This window comes from Bemisia tabaci, chromosome 6 (genome assembly GCF_918797505.1).
Source record: "Bemisia tabaci chromosome 6, PGI_BMITA_v3".
Lineage (NCBI taxonomy): Eukaryota > Metazoa > Arthropoda > Insecta > Hemiptera > Aleyrodidae > Bemisia > Bemisia tabaci.
In genome coordinates, this window is record NC_092798.1 from 33,821,919 (window position 1) to 33,843,825 (window position 21,907).

Genomic DNA, 21,907 nt, shown 5'->3' on the forward strand with positions numbered 1-21,907 from the left:
TTTCTTTAAATCTTCTCGACCTATATGCTGTTTGCAGTTGGAGTACAATTCAGCTCTGGATTCTGGAAGTACAGAGACTAATTTCAGGACCACGTGGTATGGTAAACATCATCATGATGCAGCACCAAGTTCTTGGGTTCAATCAATATACCGGGCTCGCGCAAGTACACGGATTTGGTGTCTAGAGGAGAGTTCTCGGCGAATCTCATGGATATGTCTAGAAAGAGAATGAGCAAGAGAATCATGGTGCCCTGAGAGCGGAGGAGTGACGTTACTAGACAGCAGAAAAAAACGACTGAACACAAACTATCTCTGAGATTGTATTGCGAAAGACACTTCTTATTATATATTATTATCATTATTTTTTTTTTTTTTCATTATTATTATTATTATTATTTTTTTTTTTTCATTATTATTATTATTTTTTTTTTTCATTATTATTATTATTTTTTTTTTTTTTTTTTCATTATTATTATTATATGGGGTGACACCGTGGACAAAAACATCCGTGATATAAAAGAAGGAAATTTGTGAACGAAAATATTTTTTTTTCAAAACGAGAGAATAATTCTTATAATTGATCATGACAGCGTGGACAAAAATCGTAAAAACAATAATATATATATTTACACAGATGTATATCATATATTTTTCACGCTTCCGGAAATGTATATATTTTTTTCCCCCTGTTCGAAATTCCCGTGGTAGCAATGAACTCATCGATCAACACATCGTTGCCAAACTGAAATAAAGCAACCAAAAAAGGAAAGGATGGAAAACAAAGCTAATCAGCCAATAGAGGTTATGGCTTGTAACATTATTATAATTTATTTTATCTTATCATTTCCGAGTCCCAACATTGTCTTCCTTCGGAACCTAACGTTTACATATAAAAAAGAATCTAAACCCATTTCCATGTCTCTGGGCTGTGACTTGATAAGTTAATTGCCCTTTTAAATTGAAGAACGTTATTGAGCAGTGTCAATTTTGTGTATCTCACACAGAGATGAATAGCCCAGAAACGGTGAAAGTAAATCTATCATCTTGATTAGGAAATTAATTCCTATCCACTAGCCGGCCTAGAAATGCCGATTCCTGTGTCCTGTCAAACCGGAACTTATAGAACCGGAATCTTAAACTGTCTATTTAACTCCAAATCAGATTCTTCAGAGAACCTCTTCGCTACTGACCACGGAGTGAACAAAGGGATGGTCCTTGAGAGAACAGATTCATTCCTCCCTTAGGAAAGAATAGATGCATCAGCTCATCAGCAAAATTGGTCTCTTAACTACCAAGAAGATAGTTGCTTTCATTGTGAATGTTTTTATTTGTTCACTGAAAACCTGAAATTCTCTCCTTTAAGATCCTATTCATTGCCCCATTACTGTGTCGCACTTACGCATTCTGAGCAGTCTTATTATTGATCAAGAAGAACGGGACACGTCATTATGAAAAAAAAACATATTTTTATAAAGTGAACTACTTGATGTAAGTTTCATGTCCAATATATAAAACCATCGGGTTTGACAGTTTATTCCTTCTCATTTCTACCAACCTATAACTAAGAACGGATCAATAGATCTACGTTTGAACGTGGGATGAAGTCAGCGGAATTGTTTCTTTATGGCAGTCTTATCAAAAGGAAGAAGAAAATCTAAGTCTAGCTCATTGCCCCTTTGACACTGGAATTTAACCCAAGTGTTTTAGTTATTTCGGTAATAGAGAACATGTGTGCCAGAAAATCTGAAGATTCAATAACATGAATCTCCAGTGAACTTCAGTTGCTTTAACGCTGAAATTGTGGCAATAAAATACTTCCTTTTAAACTATTATGGATGTTTTATGGATCTCCCCTAGTTCTTGGTTGTAATTTTAAGACAGTTGGCTCTCATCAGCCAGTAACAACGTAACTTTGAAAAGGCCAGTTGATAATCTGAAAATTCATCAGTTCATCGGAGGAGCCGATAGATTCCCTTCAAGAGATGGTTCATAGAGTGTAAGGATGCATACGAAATGTAACAATATTTTTTTATTTTCCGTCGGTACTTCTGGATGTAAGTAGGTAAATAGGTGAAAAGGTATTTTCAAGTGACATCTTTGCTGACAAACTTGTTCTTCAAGATTTTCAAACGCAAAATACAATTAAACCACTTCATGTGGTATTCTCGTTACCTTTGCCTAGTATTTGTAAAAGGTAATCCTTAAATCAAAACTTGTTTTCGAAATAATATCCAACTAGAAATTCCATAATTCGGCTAGAGCCTGTTTCAGATAACTTGTCCTTCTTCACTATGTGCGTGAAATAGCCGTCTCATTATTACCCACAACAGCAAAAAGAGACAAGTCATGTAAAATGTTTTCTATACCTGAATTTTCTGATAAGAAACCACGAATTCTTCCTTATCTTAGAAATAACATAATTTGTCCATAGTTTCCCAATGTAGATGGGTGCCTTTATAGATAATCGAGATTGTGGCTTCTTATTGCATAATGAAGTCTAATTGGACTTCCAATTGCGGTGTTAAGTGGAAAAAGAGCATTTCTTGGTTATCGTATTATGAAGACTCCACTCCTAATTTATGTTTCAGAAATGGCACTTATTGGGTGAGTTCTCTAGGACTTTCACGTTTTAGCATTGTTAAATCATAGAGAAAATTCAGTTAAAGTTACAACGAATGCCATCCATTTGCTTGAATTACAATGTCTACTTTCCTTGCATACGACCGTACGATAACTTTGATTAAGGAGGATTCAAAGGGAAACATTGCCAACGCTGAGCTGAACATTTTAGGCAACCAATAAAAGTATCATATTAAAACAAACTCATTTTTTTTTTCCATTTTTTTTTAATGAAAAAAGACAATGATAAACAACTAAGACTAAGACAAATAGCATCATAAAAGCCAAACATTGAAGTTCGACCACAAATTTAACCATTTAAAGAAGTAAAGCAACAAAACGTCATTTTCAGCCTAGCAGCTACCTACAAAAAATACCCACAAAAAAAAAAAAAAAAAAAAAAAGAAGGCTGGACAATTCAGTTGTTCGGAGTGTTTCAAAATTTTGAAGGATACTGTCCCCATACGAGCGTGAAAAATTACTTCTTTACTTCGTGGAGTAACAATTATAAAATGTGAGTTAATTAAGAGCTGATCATATATTTCCCCCAAGAACAAAAAGAGGGCATTACTTTTCAGAACACCAAGTCAAGATAATCTCAAATTTCTTCATGAAAGTGCCGGTTCATGAAGATTTCAAATGACTGCTAAAGTTCCAGACATTTCACAGAATCAAGGAGTCTTTTCCCCTGGAAACTTAATCAAAGAATTACTAAAATATTTGTGAGCATAAAATTAATGAGGTACCGTATGATATTACATTCATCAAAAAGGAAAAGCTGTCCATAATATTGGCACGTGACATATCAATCAATTAACACCAGTTAAAGGAAAGATGAAGTATGTATGTAATAAATCATTAATATTTTGAGCCTAAGTGTCTTGCCTTAAAAACAGATCATTCAAAACCTGGTGGTGAATACAGCCGTTTTTTGAGAGAAGAAAAACACTGTCAAACGACAAAAAAAAATTAAATAAATAAATCAATACTACACATTAATGATGACAACTTGACAACAACCTGTCATCGAAGTTAAAATTTAACCATTGAACTCAATCATGTCACTTACTGACGAAAGTAACCGAATGGTATGGTTCTCCCCTCAAAATTGCAAAAGTAGTATAATGTTAAAGAAAAGCATGAACTACCCTTTGAGGAAGTCCATAAATCTCAATTTGTTAGGATCAAATCTGATAAATTCATTGTGAAAGAGGGCAAAATATAATTTTGATTGCATGAAGAAATGAAAAGTCAATAATAAAACGATGTCAGTTTGCAAAAATACAGGTTTTACTTTTAAATCTTCCGGCGTCATCAGGCGTCCTGCATGACTTCATAGGGAGAAAAGTCTTTTCCCTTAATCTGAAAAATACACGCCTGAATCTTTTTGTGATGAAATCAGGACACCCTGTGGATCCCGATTCGGTCGGCCACTTAAACTTAGGGATCCTTTAAGATCATCTCTATTTGAATTCCAAGTAAACAGTAAGGTTCCCATACAGACCTAAAATCACAGGAATATTTGAAATAGACACCTGACATAAATAAACTCCTCCTGTAACCATTATAAATAAACGAAGAAACAAATAAATTTCATCTAAATATCTACCTGAGTATTTTTACTAACATACCTATGGGGTGTTACTTGCGACAAAAATATCTCTCCTGTAAAAAGGAAAAATTTATGGAAAAATTAAAAATATATTTAATTACCTATTGGAAAAATAGATTTCAATCTTGAATCATTTGTATAAATATTTCATTGGCTTCAGAGACTTGTAGCTTATCTTTTCCATCGAAAACTATTCACGAGTGAAATTTAGTCTTTGAAGTTATGATCAAATTAAGGAAATAATGTTAAGCCAGGCGTATTCTTCCACCATATACAGCGTGAGAGATAATTCTGTTCCCAAATTTACCCCATGAATACAAGAAAAAAAGGCAAGAATGTTCAAAAATAAAAATTACTAACAACTGATAATTCTAATCGTAGGAATTACAAAATTAAGTTTAAATTTTTGCAGGAAGACCTTTGATCATCCCTCCTCAAAATCGTTATCCAGGGTTCAATAGCAATAATGCAGAAATAATTACCTCTTCAATGAATGTTCATACACAACATTTAGCCTTTTTGCTGATCGATTTTGAGGAGGCATGATCAAGAGTTTCTTTTAAGGTGATCTGTCAAGGTTTCTGACCTACTTGAACGGGTATGTCGTATATCGCATCTATTATGTAAAAAAGTTTGGCAAATTTTTAAATTTTGCCCAAAAAAACCAATTTAAGTTCCTGCGCATGAGCTCAAGGAATTCATCCTACACAACAAAAAATTGGCAAAAAATCAGAGGAATGAAAGCGGAATCCTGTCCAGAAAGAACCTTGCATTGGATGCAGAAACCGATAACTGCATCAGATGCAAAATTTTTTTCGAAACAGGACTCTGCTTTCATTTTTTTGACTTTCGCCATTTTGTAGATGTAGAATGATTTATTAGGCTCATTTGCCAGGGCTATCATCTTTTTTTTGGCTAAAAATTCAAAATCTACTGAAATTTGTAACACAATATGTTGCACGCCATGAACCTTGAAGAATCACTTAAAGTTTTCTACGTTTGGTGGGACAAATGCATCGGTGGGCAAAATTTCTTATACTTAAGAAATAAAAAACAACAACAAGCTTACCAGCTCAGGTGGGTGTGGACGATTAAAAAATTAGGATTAAACAATAGTGTATTTTCTTTCAAAAATGCACTGAGAAGAGGAAAAGAAAGAGAAATCGGAATCTATTAACTAACACAGATATGCCTGCTCACAATCTAGACAGAAAAATATATAACTCAATTGTTTAGCTAGAAAATTATATGGCTCACAATCTGTCAAAAAACTTTACGTTTTTAAAGGTCCAAGCACACCGAGTCTTAAAAGTATCATATTCTGCTGTGAAGGCAGTCGGCAACAACAGAATATTCCCACATTCATTTGCGGATGGGAACTCCACCTGCGTGTGTTCATGATTGAAGCAGATTTTTGGCCGGGGCTGCAGACCCGATGGTGGTGGTTTTGCCAAGCCCGTAACAAAAATAAAGATATCTTTGAAAGACACATCAACATTTCCTGGAAAAAAAACCAGAAAAACGTACTTAATACGAGGATTCTGGAACTTAGGGGCCCAAATAACCCAGCATTACACAAAATTAAGATGCAATTTTACAGCAATGGTGTTAGGATTACCAGTTTTCTATTTTTAAATTAAAATAAAAAAGGGAACAAATAGGAACAATGAGTAATCAACAGATTAGTGGTACTTATGAAAACACTTTGTTAAAAAAGGTAATTGGAGTAATTTCTCTTCTTTTCTATTCTTCCTCTCTTGGAAATCTACTTTCCTCAACAGCTTCACATAGTCTAGCGAAAAGGAAAAAAATCGTTCAAAGTGTAATTAATCTTGGGTAAGAGGCTACACTTGCTCGATCCAGAATTGCAAGAGGAAGAAAAATTCATAAATACATGTTTTCATTACTTTTATAAATGCTTGCTTAGAAATACCCAATACCGCCATGTTGTGTTTTCAACAACCTTCATACCTAATTAATACATACATTTTTGAGGCGATCCGGGGTGGCAAAAAAGTGACAGGCTTGTGTACCTCAAGGCATAGCTTGCCTTCCCCTCAGCAACTCGCTTAGACGAGCTCAGACCTTACCTTCCTCACTCAGTGCCTCATGCAATAATTCAACAACCCCTAATGGAGATTTTTTTAAAAATCACAATACCTATCAATAATTTTCCATCAAACTTGCATTGGCAGCACATCTTTCAACATCTCTTGTGCCACAAGACTCCATGTAAGTTTTCAACTTTATACTTGTTTTTTTCTCTGAGGTATTGAATACCTCCTTCCTCCACTGGAAGCTTAAAAAATGTTGACCATTTTCACCAGGCGACTAAAATAGAAGCAGGACATTGAAAATAGGTGCAACATTACGTTATAGGTTGATTCTGAATTTCTCATGGGCATATGTAACATTTTGAGATTTTTTTCATGAGTCTCTTTACAAAGACACTTCGATACGTTCGATACGCATGAAGATGGTGACTGCCTGTATCTTTAGAATCTCTGCATCACATCTTCATTATTATCGAAGCCTCTCATCTCTGTTACATTTTTCCTCTTACTCCTTCTTTTGGTCAATCAGTAGACACATTTATCAATGTGAGGAGATTCTCACCCTTTAAGGTTTCAAAGTTAAACATACTGGAGGAAAAGAAGTAAAGAGAATGCCCATGTTACCTCCTTCAATTTCCGTCAGGAACCTTTCCCATAAGGCGATGATCCTCACTTCCTTTCGGAAGCGAAGACTGCCCAATGGGGCATACTCGATGTCAAATTGAACATTGAAACTGTCCAGTGAAAAATCCTCCAGGTGTCGGAGAGTGACGTTTCCGTGAATCTGAGATTGTCGGCAACGTCCCTCTCCGCCTCGCTATTGCGGCCCGAGCGCGCATGCGTTTGCGTCTGCGCACTCGCGGAGGCCGGCAGCCAGCGAAGCTGGTCTCGCGCTGGCGGAGCAGGAGCAGTCAGTCGGAGAAATGATCTAGCTGTGGCTCATGCCTGCGATCTTCCTTCACTCAATTTTCACAGCCAAAACCCTACCTCTCTCTTTGGTTTGTCATTGTCACCCGAATTTTAGCGAGTTGCTCTCTTCTGCCCTTGTTGGCTGCTTTACTTTCCTGATCAGGAGCTACGCATTCCGACGTTACGCTATTTGCGGCAACGAAGCGGAATCGCGGCAGCTCTAGACAGGGGGCCCAGCCAACACTCCCGTAGAGCCCTGGTGATCCCCACGAGGGGGATCCCCACATGGTGGAAGCGCCTTAGCATTCTCTCAGGCAGAGAAGATCCCTTATGCTGATGTTTGAAATTTTATTCGTCTCGATTCACCTTTAATGATTCTACCAGTACTGGAAAGATATTCTACAAAGGATTCGTTGGGAGCACGAATTTTCAATTCGCAACGTGGATCTTCAAGCTGAGCATCGGACCCGTTTCGCTCCGACCGCGCGACGAGTTGACACGTCCAAGATACGTCAACCGATAGATAGTGTCTAGATACAGTGCTGATATTCGTTCTCTTTCGCTCGTTAGGACAGAGATTCGATTCGCACCTTATCACGCACATAGCAATGAACATTATCTAACCGTTTTAATACTTAAGTATTTGAACACTAGCTTTAATTAGTCAATCACTGTTATAACAATTATTATTGCATTATTATTTCAATTAATGATTAATCTTTGTCATTAATAAGTAGAAGATATTTTTTCTTTCTTTTATTCCTCTTGTGCACGTTGAATTGCACGTTTTAATTTTTGCATACTTGCACATTTAATTACTTTTCAATTCGAAATTTCATCAATTTCCATCAAAAATTTGCATTGCAATTTCTTCGATTCACTGCATTTGCGCATTCTTGGAAAAATAAATTTGGATTTCCTTATGTGTTTCAATTTTTCGCCTTATCTAGGCATACATACGCAAAGCAATAAAATCCTCTCGGATTAATCAATTCTCAACTCCTTTATAATTTGTATTTTTGTATACATTTTTGAATTTTCTATTTTGGAAACCCGCACTAGTACGCGATGTCTTCAAACTCAGCATTTATATTGCGTTTTGGTACCATTTCTTTGCGCCTACTGCAGAGTGAACTAAACACATTTTTGCATAATGAGTTCCCTGCACTCGCAGACTTCGAGTCTAAATCCACCCCTGACCTCAACCGCCTCATCATAAAGTCAGATCGAAAGCGCCTGATCTCCTACCTTTTGGACCAACTCAACTGCTCAGTGCAGCCGGATCAACTTCCACTTTTGGATACGTCCATTCCGCAACTAGATTCAATCAGTGAGGACGAATTTTCTCGGTTAGAAAACGATCCAGAAAACCCTACATCAAAAGCTCCAGACACCACTACTTTTGCGCAGTCAATTTGGACGGACTCGTTTCTTCCTACTTCACACTCCGCATACACTCAGTCTATGGGCGCCATTCATCGACATCCCTCAGAATTTTATGAATGGAAATTTTTTTGAGCTCGCCCACTCGGGAGAGCTCTTTGCGATCGATTTCTTTTAGCATTGGTAGTGTCCGTGGCGACGAATGGATGGTTCTCGTTGCCGTCGGAGGAACGGCCAAAATCCCATTGATTTCAAGGTCTAAAAGTTGAATTTTCGCGGGTTACAGTTTTCCTCCGTCGAACATTTCCGTTCCCTCATTCAACTGAGGATTAATTGTTCCTCGTTTGCTACACTAGAGAGCAGCACTTTCCAGTGGCCGAGCATATCATAGCATGTTGCTATGGTTTTATATCAAATAACCTAATTGTATGTTATCATCCTCTTATTTTTTCAATGCAGTTTTTGTGTGCAGTTGTACTTGCAATTGTTATTATTTCTTAAAATAAAAAACATGGTGACCTCGACGTGATTTAATAATTTGTTCAATTAATTTTAAGTTACTAAGACTAAGATTGAGATTTGCGCATAATTAATGGATAATCCTTAAGATTGCCGTTATTGGTACCATAGAAGGTTAATTAACCTCAAAATAATTGCATGCTTGAGAGCTCGGTTGAGACTCGCATTGGGATCCTTTCAGAGTTTGTTTAAACCTCATATTAAGAATGCTTTAGGATTCGTTTGAGCCCCTCGCATCAAGAATGCTTGGGAATTCGTTTGAGCCTCGCATTTAGAATGCTTGAGAATTCGTTTGAGCCTCGCATTGAGTTTCTTTAGAGTTCGTTTTAACCTTAAAATACAGATGCATGAAGTGCTCTTTCGAGCTCCGTGCTATTTATAGTGCGCGAGGTGCTCCATTGAGCCACCCCATACCTACAAAGGCGTGATGTGCTCCATTGAGCCACTCGCATACAAAGGCTTGAAGTGGTCTCTCGAGCTCCACGCTGAAATTCAAGTGAATTCCTTTTCAGCTCTTAGTGTATACCATAAGTATTGTGTAAGAATTATGGCAGAAACGTTCCTCCAAACCGTGCTAAATTAAAGTTTCTTTGAACTCTGTGCCGATAAAAATTCAGAATTTCAGACTGCCAGCTTAACAAAGTATAACCTTAATTCAAGTTGGCGACTTGATTTAAAAAAAAAAAATTAAAATTAAATCATATGGTTTCATTACATTGTTGACAAGTTAAGAAAAAGCTTATCAACGATGAAAGCCAAAAACAAAAATGCGATGGCAAAAATAGCCATTGCAACATTTGCCGCAAAATCACATTCATAAAAGATAATTCCATTTCTCTCTCTTTATTTCTCTTTATTTATTGTAATGTGAAAAATTTGTCATATGAAATTACGTCATAACATTTTGCATCGGCATGTAACCTTTGATAATTGGGTAAAGATTCATTTAATACATATACAATTTCAGAAAAAATCATTAATAGTTGTTAATAGTTTCCCAAAGGCGAGCTCTCCAACACAGTAGTGTTGGAACCAGCAGCTTGTTTAAATTTTATAAATAGAATTTTATGAATGGAAAATTTCCTGAATTAAGTGTAATAATGTAATAGTGAAATAATGTTTCCTGATGTAAATTTTTTGTGAAAAAAAAAAACAAAAAAAAATTGTGCTTTCATAATAAAAGGCAAAACAAACAGAGAGATCCCCTTTTCAAAATTTCTATTTTCAAGCATTTCGTTTCCCTCCCCCCCCCCCCCCAAATTCAAACTTCCATTTTTCAATATTGTCTTTTCAAAATTTATCTTTCAGATTTCCGATCTCTTTTTTGCTTCTCCAGCCTGTGTCTCAGTTTTCGTCCATTTTCTCTTTTCGCCGAGTCGGTGGTATGTCGGAGAGTGACGTTTCCGTGAATCTGAGATTGTCGGCAACGTCCCTCTCCGCCTCGCTATTGCGGCCCGAGCGCGCATGCGTTTGCGTCTGCGCACTCGCGGAGGCCGGCAGCCAGCGAAGCTGGTCTCGCGCTGGCGGAGCAGGAGCAGTCAGTCGGAGAAATGATCTAGCTGTGGCTCATGCCTGCGATCTTCCTTCACTCAATTTTCACAGCCAAAACCCTACCTCTCTCTTTGGTTTGTCATTGTCACCCTAATTTTAGCGAGTTGCTCTCTTCTGCCCTTGTTGGCTGCTTACTTTCCTGATCAGGAGCTACGCATTCCGACGTTACGCTATTTGCGGCAACGAAGCGGAATCGCGGCAGCTCTAGACAGGGGGCCCAGCCAACACTCCCGTAGAGCCCTGGTGATCCCCACGAGGGGGATCCCCACACAGGGAAATTGTGAACAGACTTGCGAATAATTCTGGGTTTCCCTTGATCATGTCTAAAAACCCAAGAGTTGAGAGGCCTTTGCATAACTGCTCCATGCCCTGTGCCGGTAGTTGTTTGGCATAGAAATTGAGTGCATCTGAAACGAAGAAACATTAACAAATTGATACGTATTGGTAAGAAAGAATACAATACCAATTACGTCAACATTTCCATTAGTCACCGAGGTAATTGGTGTTCCTCAAAAAAAGAATGACTGATTGAACGGATCAATTAATTAATTAATGAATAAATGAAGCAATCCGAAACTTTGTTGGTCATTCGAAAATAATTAGGTGAAAATTTAATCTGATAAAGTCATAGCTTTTATAGCTTGAATGAGAGCAGAAGAACACTGGACAGGCATGAAAATAGAGAAATGAACTACTTCAGTAATTTGTAATTATTACATTTTAAAAGTGGAGAGTGCACTTAATTCAAACAAGTCTTCTTACATTTCATGGAACAATATCGACCGCCAAAAAAATAACTTCAAAGTTCCATACTTAGAATTCCCATTTAAACACACATCGTTGATAAAGCTTGTGATAGTGTGACAAAGAACAACCAAGACATAAGGATGATACATGTATTTCATTGACTGGCGTTGTTGAGAATAAACCTACAGAGAAGTAGGAAATACTATCGAATTGAAAAAAACATTCAAATGTGGGCAAGAAATTTAGTAAAAAAATTTCAAAATGTAACAAAGAATGCAAGAATGCCTCTTTTAAAAATGAAACTACAGAATAATTATTGTGAAAATTAATAAGAAAGTTAAATAGACGACTTGTTTCATCACAAGGTGTAGTGCGTCAGGAGGACAGTGAGTTGTAGAAAATTCCTCTGTATTGACAATAAAATGTTTTTTTTCAGGTAACTGAAAAACTTTAATTCAGATAACAGCAACTAGTATAGATGTAATTACCTCCGATAACTTCCTCCTTGTCTGCTGCTGATAAAATAACAGTTTTACTGGTTACTGCTCTTAGAGATTCAGCTCCTTGCAAGATATCAGAGCAAATAGCAACATCTTCTTCCTTCTGTAAAGCCATCAGCTGGCTTTTAACTGTCGCATTCCACACGTCACTGATTGATGGAACAGCTTTTGAGGCATCGCCGAGGATACTTTCAAACAGAAAATTGGAGAAGAAGTGAGGTGATGTACTATCGCCGAATTTAGTTTCACGCAGAGTCTCTGGTGACTATTTAGCGACGGCGCGGCGCGGCGCGTTGCCTGATAACGCTCTCATGAAGACGCACTGGTTCCTTTGTGAGCGCGTAGTCACTAACACAGACGCACATGAAACACACACAGACATTTTCACTCATTCACCGTGAGAATTCACGTTTTTGGCTCTTTGGAATGTAAACAAAGATTCGTAATGACGTATCGCGCATCGATTCCCATTCTCACTTGCCTCTTGTTCTTGTGACTAGAGCAAGGAAGAAAGGACCTCATTCCAAATTGTCCGTTTCAACCTTGGCCTGATCTTCGAAATATTTTCAAAGTTGATAGAGGATCTCCTCCCGAGTCTAAAACACTGACGCATTTTGAAATCGGACGATCACGGAGGGAGGGGGAGGGGAGTCAAAGTAAAAAAATTAAACTCGCAATATCTCGCTAACGCTTTGTCGTAGAAAGATGATATTGGTCTCAAAATGTAGAGAAAACCACCAGCTTTCAGGCGATAATTACAAAATTGGTCCATTTTGGAAATTTTATCCATTGTTGCCACGTTGCCGAAGTTCAAATGTTCAGTTTTTCACCTTTTTAGCTGCGACGTTGAAGGAATCGCACAAAAAGTAATCTAACTATTTTTTGATGAAAGTAGACCGTTTAAGCTTTAAAACAAGCACAAGTTTATCCTGAGGAAACAAGTTGGAGGAGAGATATGATTTTTCAAAGTGGATGTGGTACACTTGGACCTGGTTTGTTCCGAGTCCCAAGATCACCAAATGCCCCCAAACCAATCACGAATTGCAAGGTTGTGCATTTTTATACCCCATTATAGCTAATTCCCGAAGAAAATTATTAAAAAAGAACAAAATATCGAGACATATGAATGTTACAAGACTAGCCTCAGCTGACTCTCGTTGCATCAACAAAAATTCATGCCTCTTTTTCAAATCGTTTCTGTAGGATGGACTTAAATTTAAAAAGCTCAAATGGTACGATTTTATTAGCAATTCCTCTTTTTTCCTCTTATTTCTACCGAGCGAACCGTTGAAGGTAAACATACATTTTTTATGATCGAAAACTTTGATTTCCCTGTATCCATTGCATATTACTCATTTATCCTGATCTTGTCATTTTTGACGAATGATTTAATCTAGGAGTGACCTATAAAGGTATCGCCCCAGCTAAAAATTGAAAATTTGAACTACGGCAACGTGACAGCAATGGATGACATTTTCAAAATGGACCAATTTTGTCATCATTGTCTGAAAGGTGGTGGTTTCCTCTATATTTTGAGACTAAGATCATCGCTTTACGACAAACCGTTCACGAGATATGCGAGTTGAAATATTTATCTTTGAACCCTTTTCTCTCTATCCGTACTTGTTTGATTTCAAAAATCGTCGGTGTTTTGGACTCGGAAAGTGATCCTCTATCGCGAAAAATTAAAAGCGCGATGGCGTGAGTCGTGAGGCGTGAATTCGCAATATGCTCTTCTCTAGGCTGTTAGTCAGATCCGCGAGAAAAGTTAAAAAGCGAGGCCGGATTACGTTTTTCTTACCTTCGACTGTGTTGCGCTCACGTAGCCTTTAAAGCACCACTACAAGTGAGACAAACGAAACCAACACAATAAGGAAATGGAGCAAGGGAGAGGACTCGCGTTGATCACGGCGCAGAGATACGACTATTCGTGCTTGATGGATGTCCGTGTTGCATCTGCAAAATTGAAGGCGCAATGGCCCGGGGCATGAACTCGCATGCTGCCAATGAGGTGTCTCTTAGATCCAGGGAGAAAAGTTAAAAAAGAGGCCCAAATAGGTACTTCCTTTCTTCGACTGTGTTGATTTGATACTCGATTCTTTTTTGGAATGATTTGCAGACCAACATCTAAAGCTCGCGTGAACCGGCCCCATCCAATCTGCCGGGCAGGTTTTGTTAGGAAGCCTCGCAATTTGACCCGGCTTCAGCATTTAAGTGTTAATAAAAATATCATTAAAATGACTGCACCTTCCTCGCAAAAAGTCAGTATTCAACATTGGATCCAAAATAGGCCATTCACGCATTCAGTCTGTGAATTTCAATAAAATTTGGTTATGCTATCTCACAAAGTTAGGCTTCAATTGTTCGGTCACGTCTGAAAATATTCTCATTTCCATCAAAATTATTGCTGAATGGATCTTCCTGCCGTATATACCTGATGCATTTAATTGATTTGTTCCTATCTCTTTTTTTTACTTGCCCTACTAAACACCTTGTCCTTTGCTACACTCAACACTCTTTTTCCCTTTCTCTCTCCTTCAAAATTTCACCTTGTACTAACTAGATTGCATGTTTCATTTTCCAATCGAGGAAGCTAAAAAGATCTTTCCAGCTGTCATGTTTCTTGGGTTCATCATTTTCAGACTTTTAGTGTTTAAAAGCAGTATTTTAGGTGGCCAGATCTGCCTCAGAATCTCTAGAAATAACGGAGCTTGGATGCGTCTGGTAGCTGTGATTTGTTCTCTTTTTTTTCGTTTCACAAGTCCATCGGTTACTTTAACACGCTCAATTTTAAAACATTTTCCCTGGGGGTGCATCCCCCCGGGAAATATCATACGACACCCCCTTAACCGGCCAAGGGTCCACGCTCTTAGATGTGAGCCAGTCCGTCCATGCGAGGAACGTTTAATTTTACGAGGGAACTGGTGTCCGATAGAAATGAATAAGGTTTTTTGGATCGAGTAATACAAAAGGATACAGGTTATTGCACGTCCAACGAATGTCTCTCACTTTTTCTAATAACAATTTTTCTCCAGTCAAATGACATAATGCGCTTGTAAAGCCCCAAGTGGAACGCATCATTTTGTTTTTCGTCCGAAAGAACGGAAAAATTATTTCATCTAGGTCCTTAATGGAGGACCTTCCACTAACTATATGTTTGCTGCTAGATCAGAGAATGCCCGTGTTTTTTTTTATATATACCTACTTCTGACCAATATTTTGGAAATCCGAAGGTTTATACAAATGCGTATTTTTGGCATCTGAATAAGGGTTTTTTTTTGTTGCAAACTCGATCTTTTGGAAAATTAGTGGGTTGTGGAAAATACAAAGGTCGATTCGGGGTCAGAAGCAAAAAATAAGATATAGTAGCTCAATTATAGCTATCTGAATAAAATGATTTTTTGTCCTTCCGGACTCAAAACAACGGATCAGTTTTATATATGATTCGTGGGTGGATAATGCCATTTTGACCGGAAAACTCTCATCAGAAAAAGGGAGACATGTTTTTTGGACATGCGGTATGCAATACATGTCTGGCTAGTGTCTATGTATCCTTGGCCCCTAAATTCAAGAATTACTTCGGTTTATCTCGATCATGCATCAATTTCCAGAAAATCAAATTTTCCTTGGAAAATTCATTTTTAAATAATCCCAATTTGCCTGGAAAATGGCAGAGACAGGGACAACCCGAGGTCATACTTGGACCCAGGGCTGAATATTACACGAGAATTCGCTAATGAAGCATTCATTTTTTTTTCGGTGTATACTTGTGTAATCTTTCATATTCAACAGCGGACCAGTTTTGCGTCAATTTCAAACATCCTGCGCGAAGAAGTATATCCTGAATTAAGAAGTCCTTTGGAACAAGGGTGTGTGCTCAAAAAGGTAGTTCCGCGGAAATCGCATTTGAAAGTTCAGAGGTGCATAGCGTTGGTACTAGCCAATATCTTCGCACGAAATTTAATTAGTTTGAAAGAACAAGTCTTTGAGAGTATACTTGCAAAAACGGAACATTGTGACTACATTCCCCTATGATCCCTACAAGATAACGTGGATCGTTGTGTAAAAAGGGTGGGGGGGGGGGGCACGACTTTTTAATACACTATGTATATTTCCTGAAACTAGGAAGAATCCAGTTTCAGAAAACGCGTTCTCCGGAAAAAGGGCGGATGCGCGCATACGCCTTTGTCCCAAAGAACTCCATGTAACCTGCCGGCACGGCGGTGTCTAGAAGAAAAAAATCAGTTGCACCTCATGAAATTTTAGCTCTATTTTCGAGTGACCGCGTTGTTGCGCTGTCAATTATGGGTTTGCACCTATAGATGCTTGTCTGAGGGATATTTTCTTGAAAAAGTAGCAGATTTGTCAATTGTTCATGTGCCTCCGTTTTCCTCGTTGGCATGAGATGAGATAGGTCCAGTTAGCACCCGATATCTCCGAAACGCGCCACACCGCGCTGCGCCTCGTCGCACAGTTTACATTTGATTTGGAGCGGCCTATGCGTGAAACTAAATTCGGCGATAGTACCATACATAAATGACAAGGCAATAACAGCCCCTGCGAAAAAATACCAATTTTCCCTCAGAGAGGTGCCACTTGGAACTAGCTGTTTCTTTTTCTCTGGACCAGCAAAGATATTTAAATTCTGTATTGATGACGTAGCAAGGCGGAAGCACTCCCTGGTTAGCCCACCTTCATCTGCACCTGGCTCATTGGAAAAAATAACTCGGACCTTCCTTCTGAAGTTAAATGTTGGAGTTTAAAACTTCCTTCAAGTCTCGTAGAATGGTTTCTCTTCCTACAGTGATAACAATTTCATTACTCCCATCTATCGATGCCAGCATTTGGGTTACAGCTTCTTGTATTTCCTGAATTACAGGCGCAGCAACGACGGGTACATGCTCTTCCACTGGGTTAATATTAACATTAACTTCAGCAGGCACAGCCATGGGTTGAAGTTCATAGACTGGAGGCATCTCCTCATTTTCGTCCTCAGTGTCATTCCCGCTTTGACTATCGGTATCACTGTTGTAGCCTCCTGCATCTTCAATCATGCCGTAGTTACGGAATTCAGGCAAAGCCCTTTCGGGCCAAACATACACAGTTTTAAGGCGAAAAAGGTCGGCTAAGAGCTGTCCATTTAATTCCTCCCCCCTTGAGAGGACAATTTTCCGCACTTTCTTGAATTCTGGTCTGCCAATTGTAAAATCAATTCCTGTCAATTTTTCAGGGAAAGTTTCTCTTATAGCAGATTTCAACTCATTTTCAGTCATCGCGTTATTGAATGAGACCCCATGGCTCCGCAAATTGTTTTGGTCGTAAAAATCCACCGTTCTGGAATTCATGACTTCTGTCACCAAGTCAGCTGGTCCCGGTAGGACAATTACAGGTCGTGTGAAACCTCGAACAGATCTGGAACGAGACCGAGAGCTGCTGCCCCTCCTACGCTCACTGACGGCATCTGTAATGCAAAAAAAATTTCAAGTTAAGCTAGTTACAACTCCAAACCGGCAACGACTGTAGAAAAAAACAACATGCTTCTAAAAGATCCAATATCGATTCCTTGGACAGTATCTTTAACCGAGGCAGAACTGTAAATTTTGCAAGCCATCATTAAAGGCAAAAAAAACTTAGTGGTATCATTATTCACCGTAGTCTAGCTGAAGATTCAAGTGTCTCAGTGAAAAAAATCTTCTTCTCAACAGGCTCTTTCCAAAACACATTGAGACCTGCGTCCGAAGCTCAGTTTGAAGTGCCCGTCCGTATTACCAGTGTGAAGCTATTGACCTTAAAATAGGACACTTTTCAAGACTTTTTGCTTAGTGTGATTTGAAAAACATAAGACAAAATCAAATAGTTTATCCCTAACTTGTTCATGGCAACATCGCCAAAAGACGATGGACCAGCTACGTTGTTGACATTGGCAATACCTTGTCCTGTGAAAATTTAAACAAAAGAATGAAGTAAAGCTTTACAGAGAAGCATACAGAAAACATGACTTTGAAGGCACTTGCTGTTTCAAGTGATATTTCCCATGTTGTGGAAATACTTTGCTTTTCAAGGCTTCAACTTTGAGCCACTTCCCCTCTTTGCATAACAATTTCACACATCAATTTTTTGGTCAGTTTCAAAAGATTATCTTTAAGAATGCCCTCAAGAGTACAGACGTGAAGAAAAAAAATCAAAGCTTGTATTCAATGCAAGGAGTATACGACGTTTTGTTCGAAGATGTTGTTTGTTTCAGGAAATTTAATGGTTTGCGCATGCCATGCAGACTTTAAAATCTAAACTACACTTCCAATTTTTTTCCAGCGAAGAATTTTCACATGTCTCAAATGTTTCTGAGTATTTTTTCATATACAAATAATTAAACATCAATACAAAAAATCTGATATACAAATATTCTTGGTTTTTACGAAGGATCATGCCAGCCCAAAATGAATAAGCAAAATTGAAAAATATTGACTGTGATGGTCTGTTGGCAGAATGATAAAACGTAAAGATGGATCAATACACATCTTTTATTTTCTCTGGGTGTATGGTCTCCTATGGATTTTAAAACCAAGATCATCTCTCTACAATTTGCTGTTAAGAGGATCCATTGTTTTAAGTTTCGAGCTTGATCTACTGCCCTCCTTCGCAAATTATTCAATTTCAAAAATGTTGGGCTTATAGGACTCGGGAAAAGATTTTCTACAAATCCTTCAGATATTCTGAAAATACGGTTAAGGATGGAAATAACCAACTTATGTTAAGGCTTTCTTCATTAGAAAGTAGTTGCGTGAAAATACCAACTTCACATATTATAAATGAGGATTTTTTGACTGTCTGTTACACTTCGTGCTGCACTTCTCTCCAATGAAGAACGGACAGCTTTTGGGAAATTAGTTGGAAACCCAGTGGGGATAACACTATCAGCCGGCTTTACGGCCTGCTCCAGAGAAAATTTGCCGTTTTCCCTGGAAAGTGACTTTGGCTGCCCCTCAACTCCCCCCCCCCCCCTCTCATCACAAAGATATCTCTGGACACTGCAATTTCGTAATAAGTAGATTTAACATCCCAAAAATTCAATGGGGGAGAAAACATTCCAGTTGGCTGCTATATATCAATTTCATTCATTTTTTGGTGGGAATGCTTCCTAAATTGTGTTTGAAAAACCATGGTGAAGCAGCAACCACAACTTCGTACATGTGACAGCTTCCATAATCTTTCTCCATTCCCGCTCACATCTCTCTCATACAAAATGCAGTTTCGTTCCAATTCTTTGTCATTTCCACTTGTATAAAATGTATAACTGACAAGAGATTAACCTAGTGATGACTTCTTGCCTGATGCAAATTGTAGCGGGGTGGGTGATACTAGGGTGTCAATGAGTGAGATATCACAGTGCTATTGATGCAAAATACATGTTTATTAATAACGCATGTGAGAGGGCAAGGCCCAGAAGGTGAGAGGGCAAAGCCCAGCAAATGAGAGGGCAAAGCCCAGAGTACTAACCTATGGCCTGGTTACACGATCAAATTCCCGTTAAATTCTGATAAAAATGATGACCAAGATGGCAGTAGAGAGTTATCTAGATTGATGAGGAAAATTAATTAAAACAGCACGTTTATTGAAATAAGCATGAAATAAGCACGGTTGTGTGGAAATCAGATGAAGGATGAGCCCCACAGCTCCATCATCTTCCATCAAATTTTTGCAGGCCGCAGAAATTTGATGGTAGATGGTGCGCACCAGTCACCATTTGATCGGAATTTGACGGGAAATTGATCGTGTAACCAGGCCACTAGAGTTTTAAGCCCGAGCGGAGCTTCCCAAGTTGCTGCTTCGACCGACTGTAGATGGAGTGAGAGTGTTTTCGTGCGGGCTCCGCCGCCCAAATTATAGGGGATTGGCGATCTCCCTCCATGAGCCGCCTCGGGGTAGGGATCAGGGATCGTAGTGGGAGAGGCCGATCGCAGCACCAATATCGGCAATCGCGGGAGACACTCCACCGGACAAATTACGAATTTAAGCAATCTGATACGTGTTTCTTAACCAGAATTTCACGTAGAACACGATTCGCGCAAAGAAAATTACTGAAACCAACTCCTTACGAGGATATTAACGTTTCTATTTCACATTGGTTACAAGGAATTTGAACTGCCCGCTCTCAAGAAACTCAAAGCTTTGCGTGAGTCGAATCGCGCACTACAACGGTTTCAGCAAGCTTCTCATTTGAGCAATGTTCATTTCCCACCATGTGCTGTTCAAACTATAAGCAATTTGCTTTAACTGAGCCAAAGCGTCAAGATTGAGGTTGCCAAATTTTTATAACGCCAAAGGCTGTCATGATAACGTTTAGCGCACAATGTGAATCACGTAGAGCATTGAGTTTTCATAAGCGGGTGGTTTGAATTCACGCATCAAGAATTAATAAATATCTTCGTAAGGAGTTGATTTCGGTAATTTTCGTTGTGCGCATTGTGTTTTCAGTGAAATTTTGGTTAAGAAAGAAGTATCAGAATGCTGAAATTTGTACCTTGTGTAGTGGTCGATTCGCGAGCGCACAAAGCACGGCGGCTGGGTGAGCCGATGGATAGCATGGATGGCCAGCTGCCACAAAATTACACTTTAGGACTCAGTGACATCGCTCATGCCGTAATATGTTAGAGGGCTTTGATTGGTTAGGAGCAAAATGCGAGCAATGCAGAAAATGTCGTGGCTATTATAGGAGTGATCAGCATCTTGATCTCTCATCCAGTAAAAGAAATAAAACTGAAAATGGGCAAAAAATGAAACAAAGTTCAATTCAGTGGGACGGAGGGAAGGAAAACCAGATGTATGAAGTTACATTTCCTTCCACACGTGGATCTCAATTGCTGGGAAAAAAGAAATAAAATTTGGATTTCATGGGTTAAGAGAGAATCCAGAAGTGTAAAAACACAAATGCAATACACAGGCAAGCAGTATTTTTCTTTGAATTTTTCCATCTTTGAGTATGCGAAAATACCTATTCATAGTTATTCCTGAAAGAGGGAAGAAATAGGAAATGAAACAAAATATTCATCACTGAGGCTGGAATATGAAAAGCAAGCAACAACCATCATGTTTCTCATATCTTGCTTCATGAAAAAAAAGTATATTTAATATCATGGTTAAAGATTCAACTGTGGTACCTACATTTGCACTCATGAAAATGTGCAAGAATAATTATCAATCTTTTTACAAATGGCGCGCATCCAAAAGGAGCAGACATATTTTCCAAAGACAATTTATAATGAATAGGGTGAAATACAAACCTGCATTATTGCCATCTCCTAAACCACGATTTTCCCTCACTCGTATTAAAGCTGCTCTCCAATCCATGACTGAAAAAAAGGGTTGGAAGGATTAGAAGAAGCTAATAAAGGATTTGAATTGAAAATAAAAACTTTTAAATGACAGATAAATTTTTGTATACTTAGGCCATTATTTCCCAGTGATACGCTTGGTCTTCGAAGATAAAGGATCCTGTACCTTCATTATCGACAATTATTGTCAGAAGGGTTGGTCAAACATGACCCCAACTAAACGCTTCGATAGAAAACAAGCAGGAAAGCTCTGATATGTATACGTATTAGAGTAGCGCCCAGCGGTCAGCACGATTTTAAGAGTTTAAGCTTCAATTTAGTACACATTTTTACCTGTGTATGTTTAAATTTGAAATAATAAAAATAAGTGGTTCTTTACACCCAACCTAAAGGCTAAAGGTAAAAGCTAAAGGTGGTATGGAAAGAAATAACACTCGGAGGACGCTTTTAGATCACCTTTATGGGCAAGGTATCATACCGAACTGAAACTGAGAAATGAAAAACTGGAGGAATCAAAACTTTACAAAACAGCTGACGCTTTTCGCCAACACGCCCCCTCAAAATTTAACTTGGGGATTAAATTTTGACATTGAAAAATGAAATGTAAATTTGAAATGTAAATTTGACTTTTTTTTTTTTTTTTTTTTTTTTTGGGGGGGGGGGGTTTAAAACGTCAAAAAA

At 38.3% G+C, this 21,907-nt stretch overlaps 2 protein-coding genes across 3 annotated transcripts in view; both read right to left on the reverse strand.

Moving 5' to 3' along the window:
* The window catches only part of LOC109041426 (uncharacterized), a 37,787-nt gene extending 25,772 nt beyond the window's left edge, over nt 1-12,015 (reverse strand). The window contains exons 1-2 of the mRNA XM_072301449.1: nt 11,883-12,015; nt 1-11,054 (exon numbers count right to left, since the gene is read on the reverse strand). The exon at nt 1-11,054 is cut by the window's left edge and continues 25,772 nt beyond it. Of these exons, the coding sequence (XP_072157550.1) occupies nt 10,852-11,054; nt 11,883-12,009 (330 nt within the window). The 5' untranslated portion in view covers nt 12,010-12,015 and the 3' untranslated portion in view covers nt 1-10,851. The remainder of the gene's footprint in view (nt 11,055-11,882) is intronic.
* The window catches only part of LOC140224787 (uncharacterized), a 47,537-nt gene extending 25,772 nt beyond the window's left edge, over nt 1-21,765 (reverse strand). Inside the window, exons 1-3 of one of the 2 annotated variants that reach the window (XR_011900033.1) lie at nt 21,176-21,765; nt 6,910-17,355; nt 1-5,732 (exon numbers count right to left, since the gene is read on the reverse strand). The exon at nt 1-5,732 is cut by the window's left edge and continues 25,772 nt beyond it. Coding sequence is in view for 1 of the 2 variants with exons in the window: in XM_072301448.1 (XP_072157549.1) it covers nt 16,640-17,355; nt 21,176-21,242 (783 nt within the window). In the remaining variant the exon portion in view is untranslated. Of the gene's footprint in view, nt 17,356-21,175 lie in introns of both variants that reach the window. The other variant, XM_072301448.1, reaches the window with a different exon arrangement.
* Between the last annotated feature and the right edge of the window lie 142 nt (nt 21,766-21,907).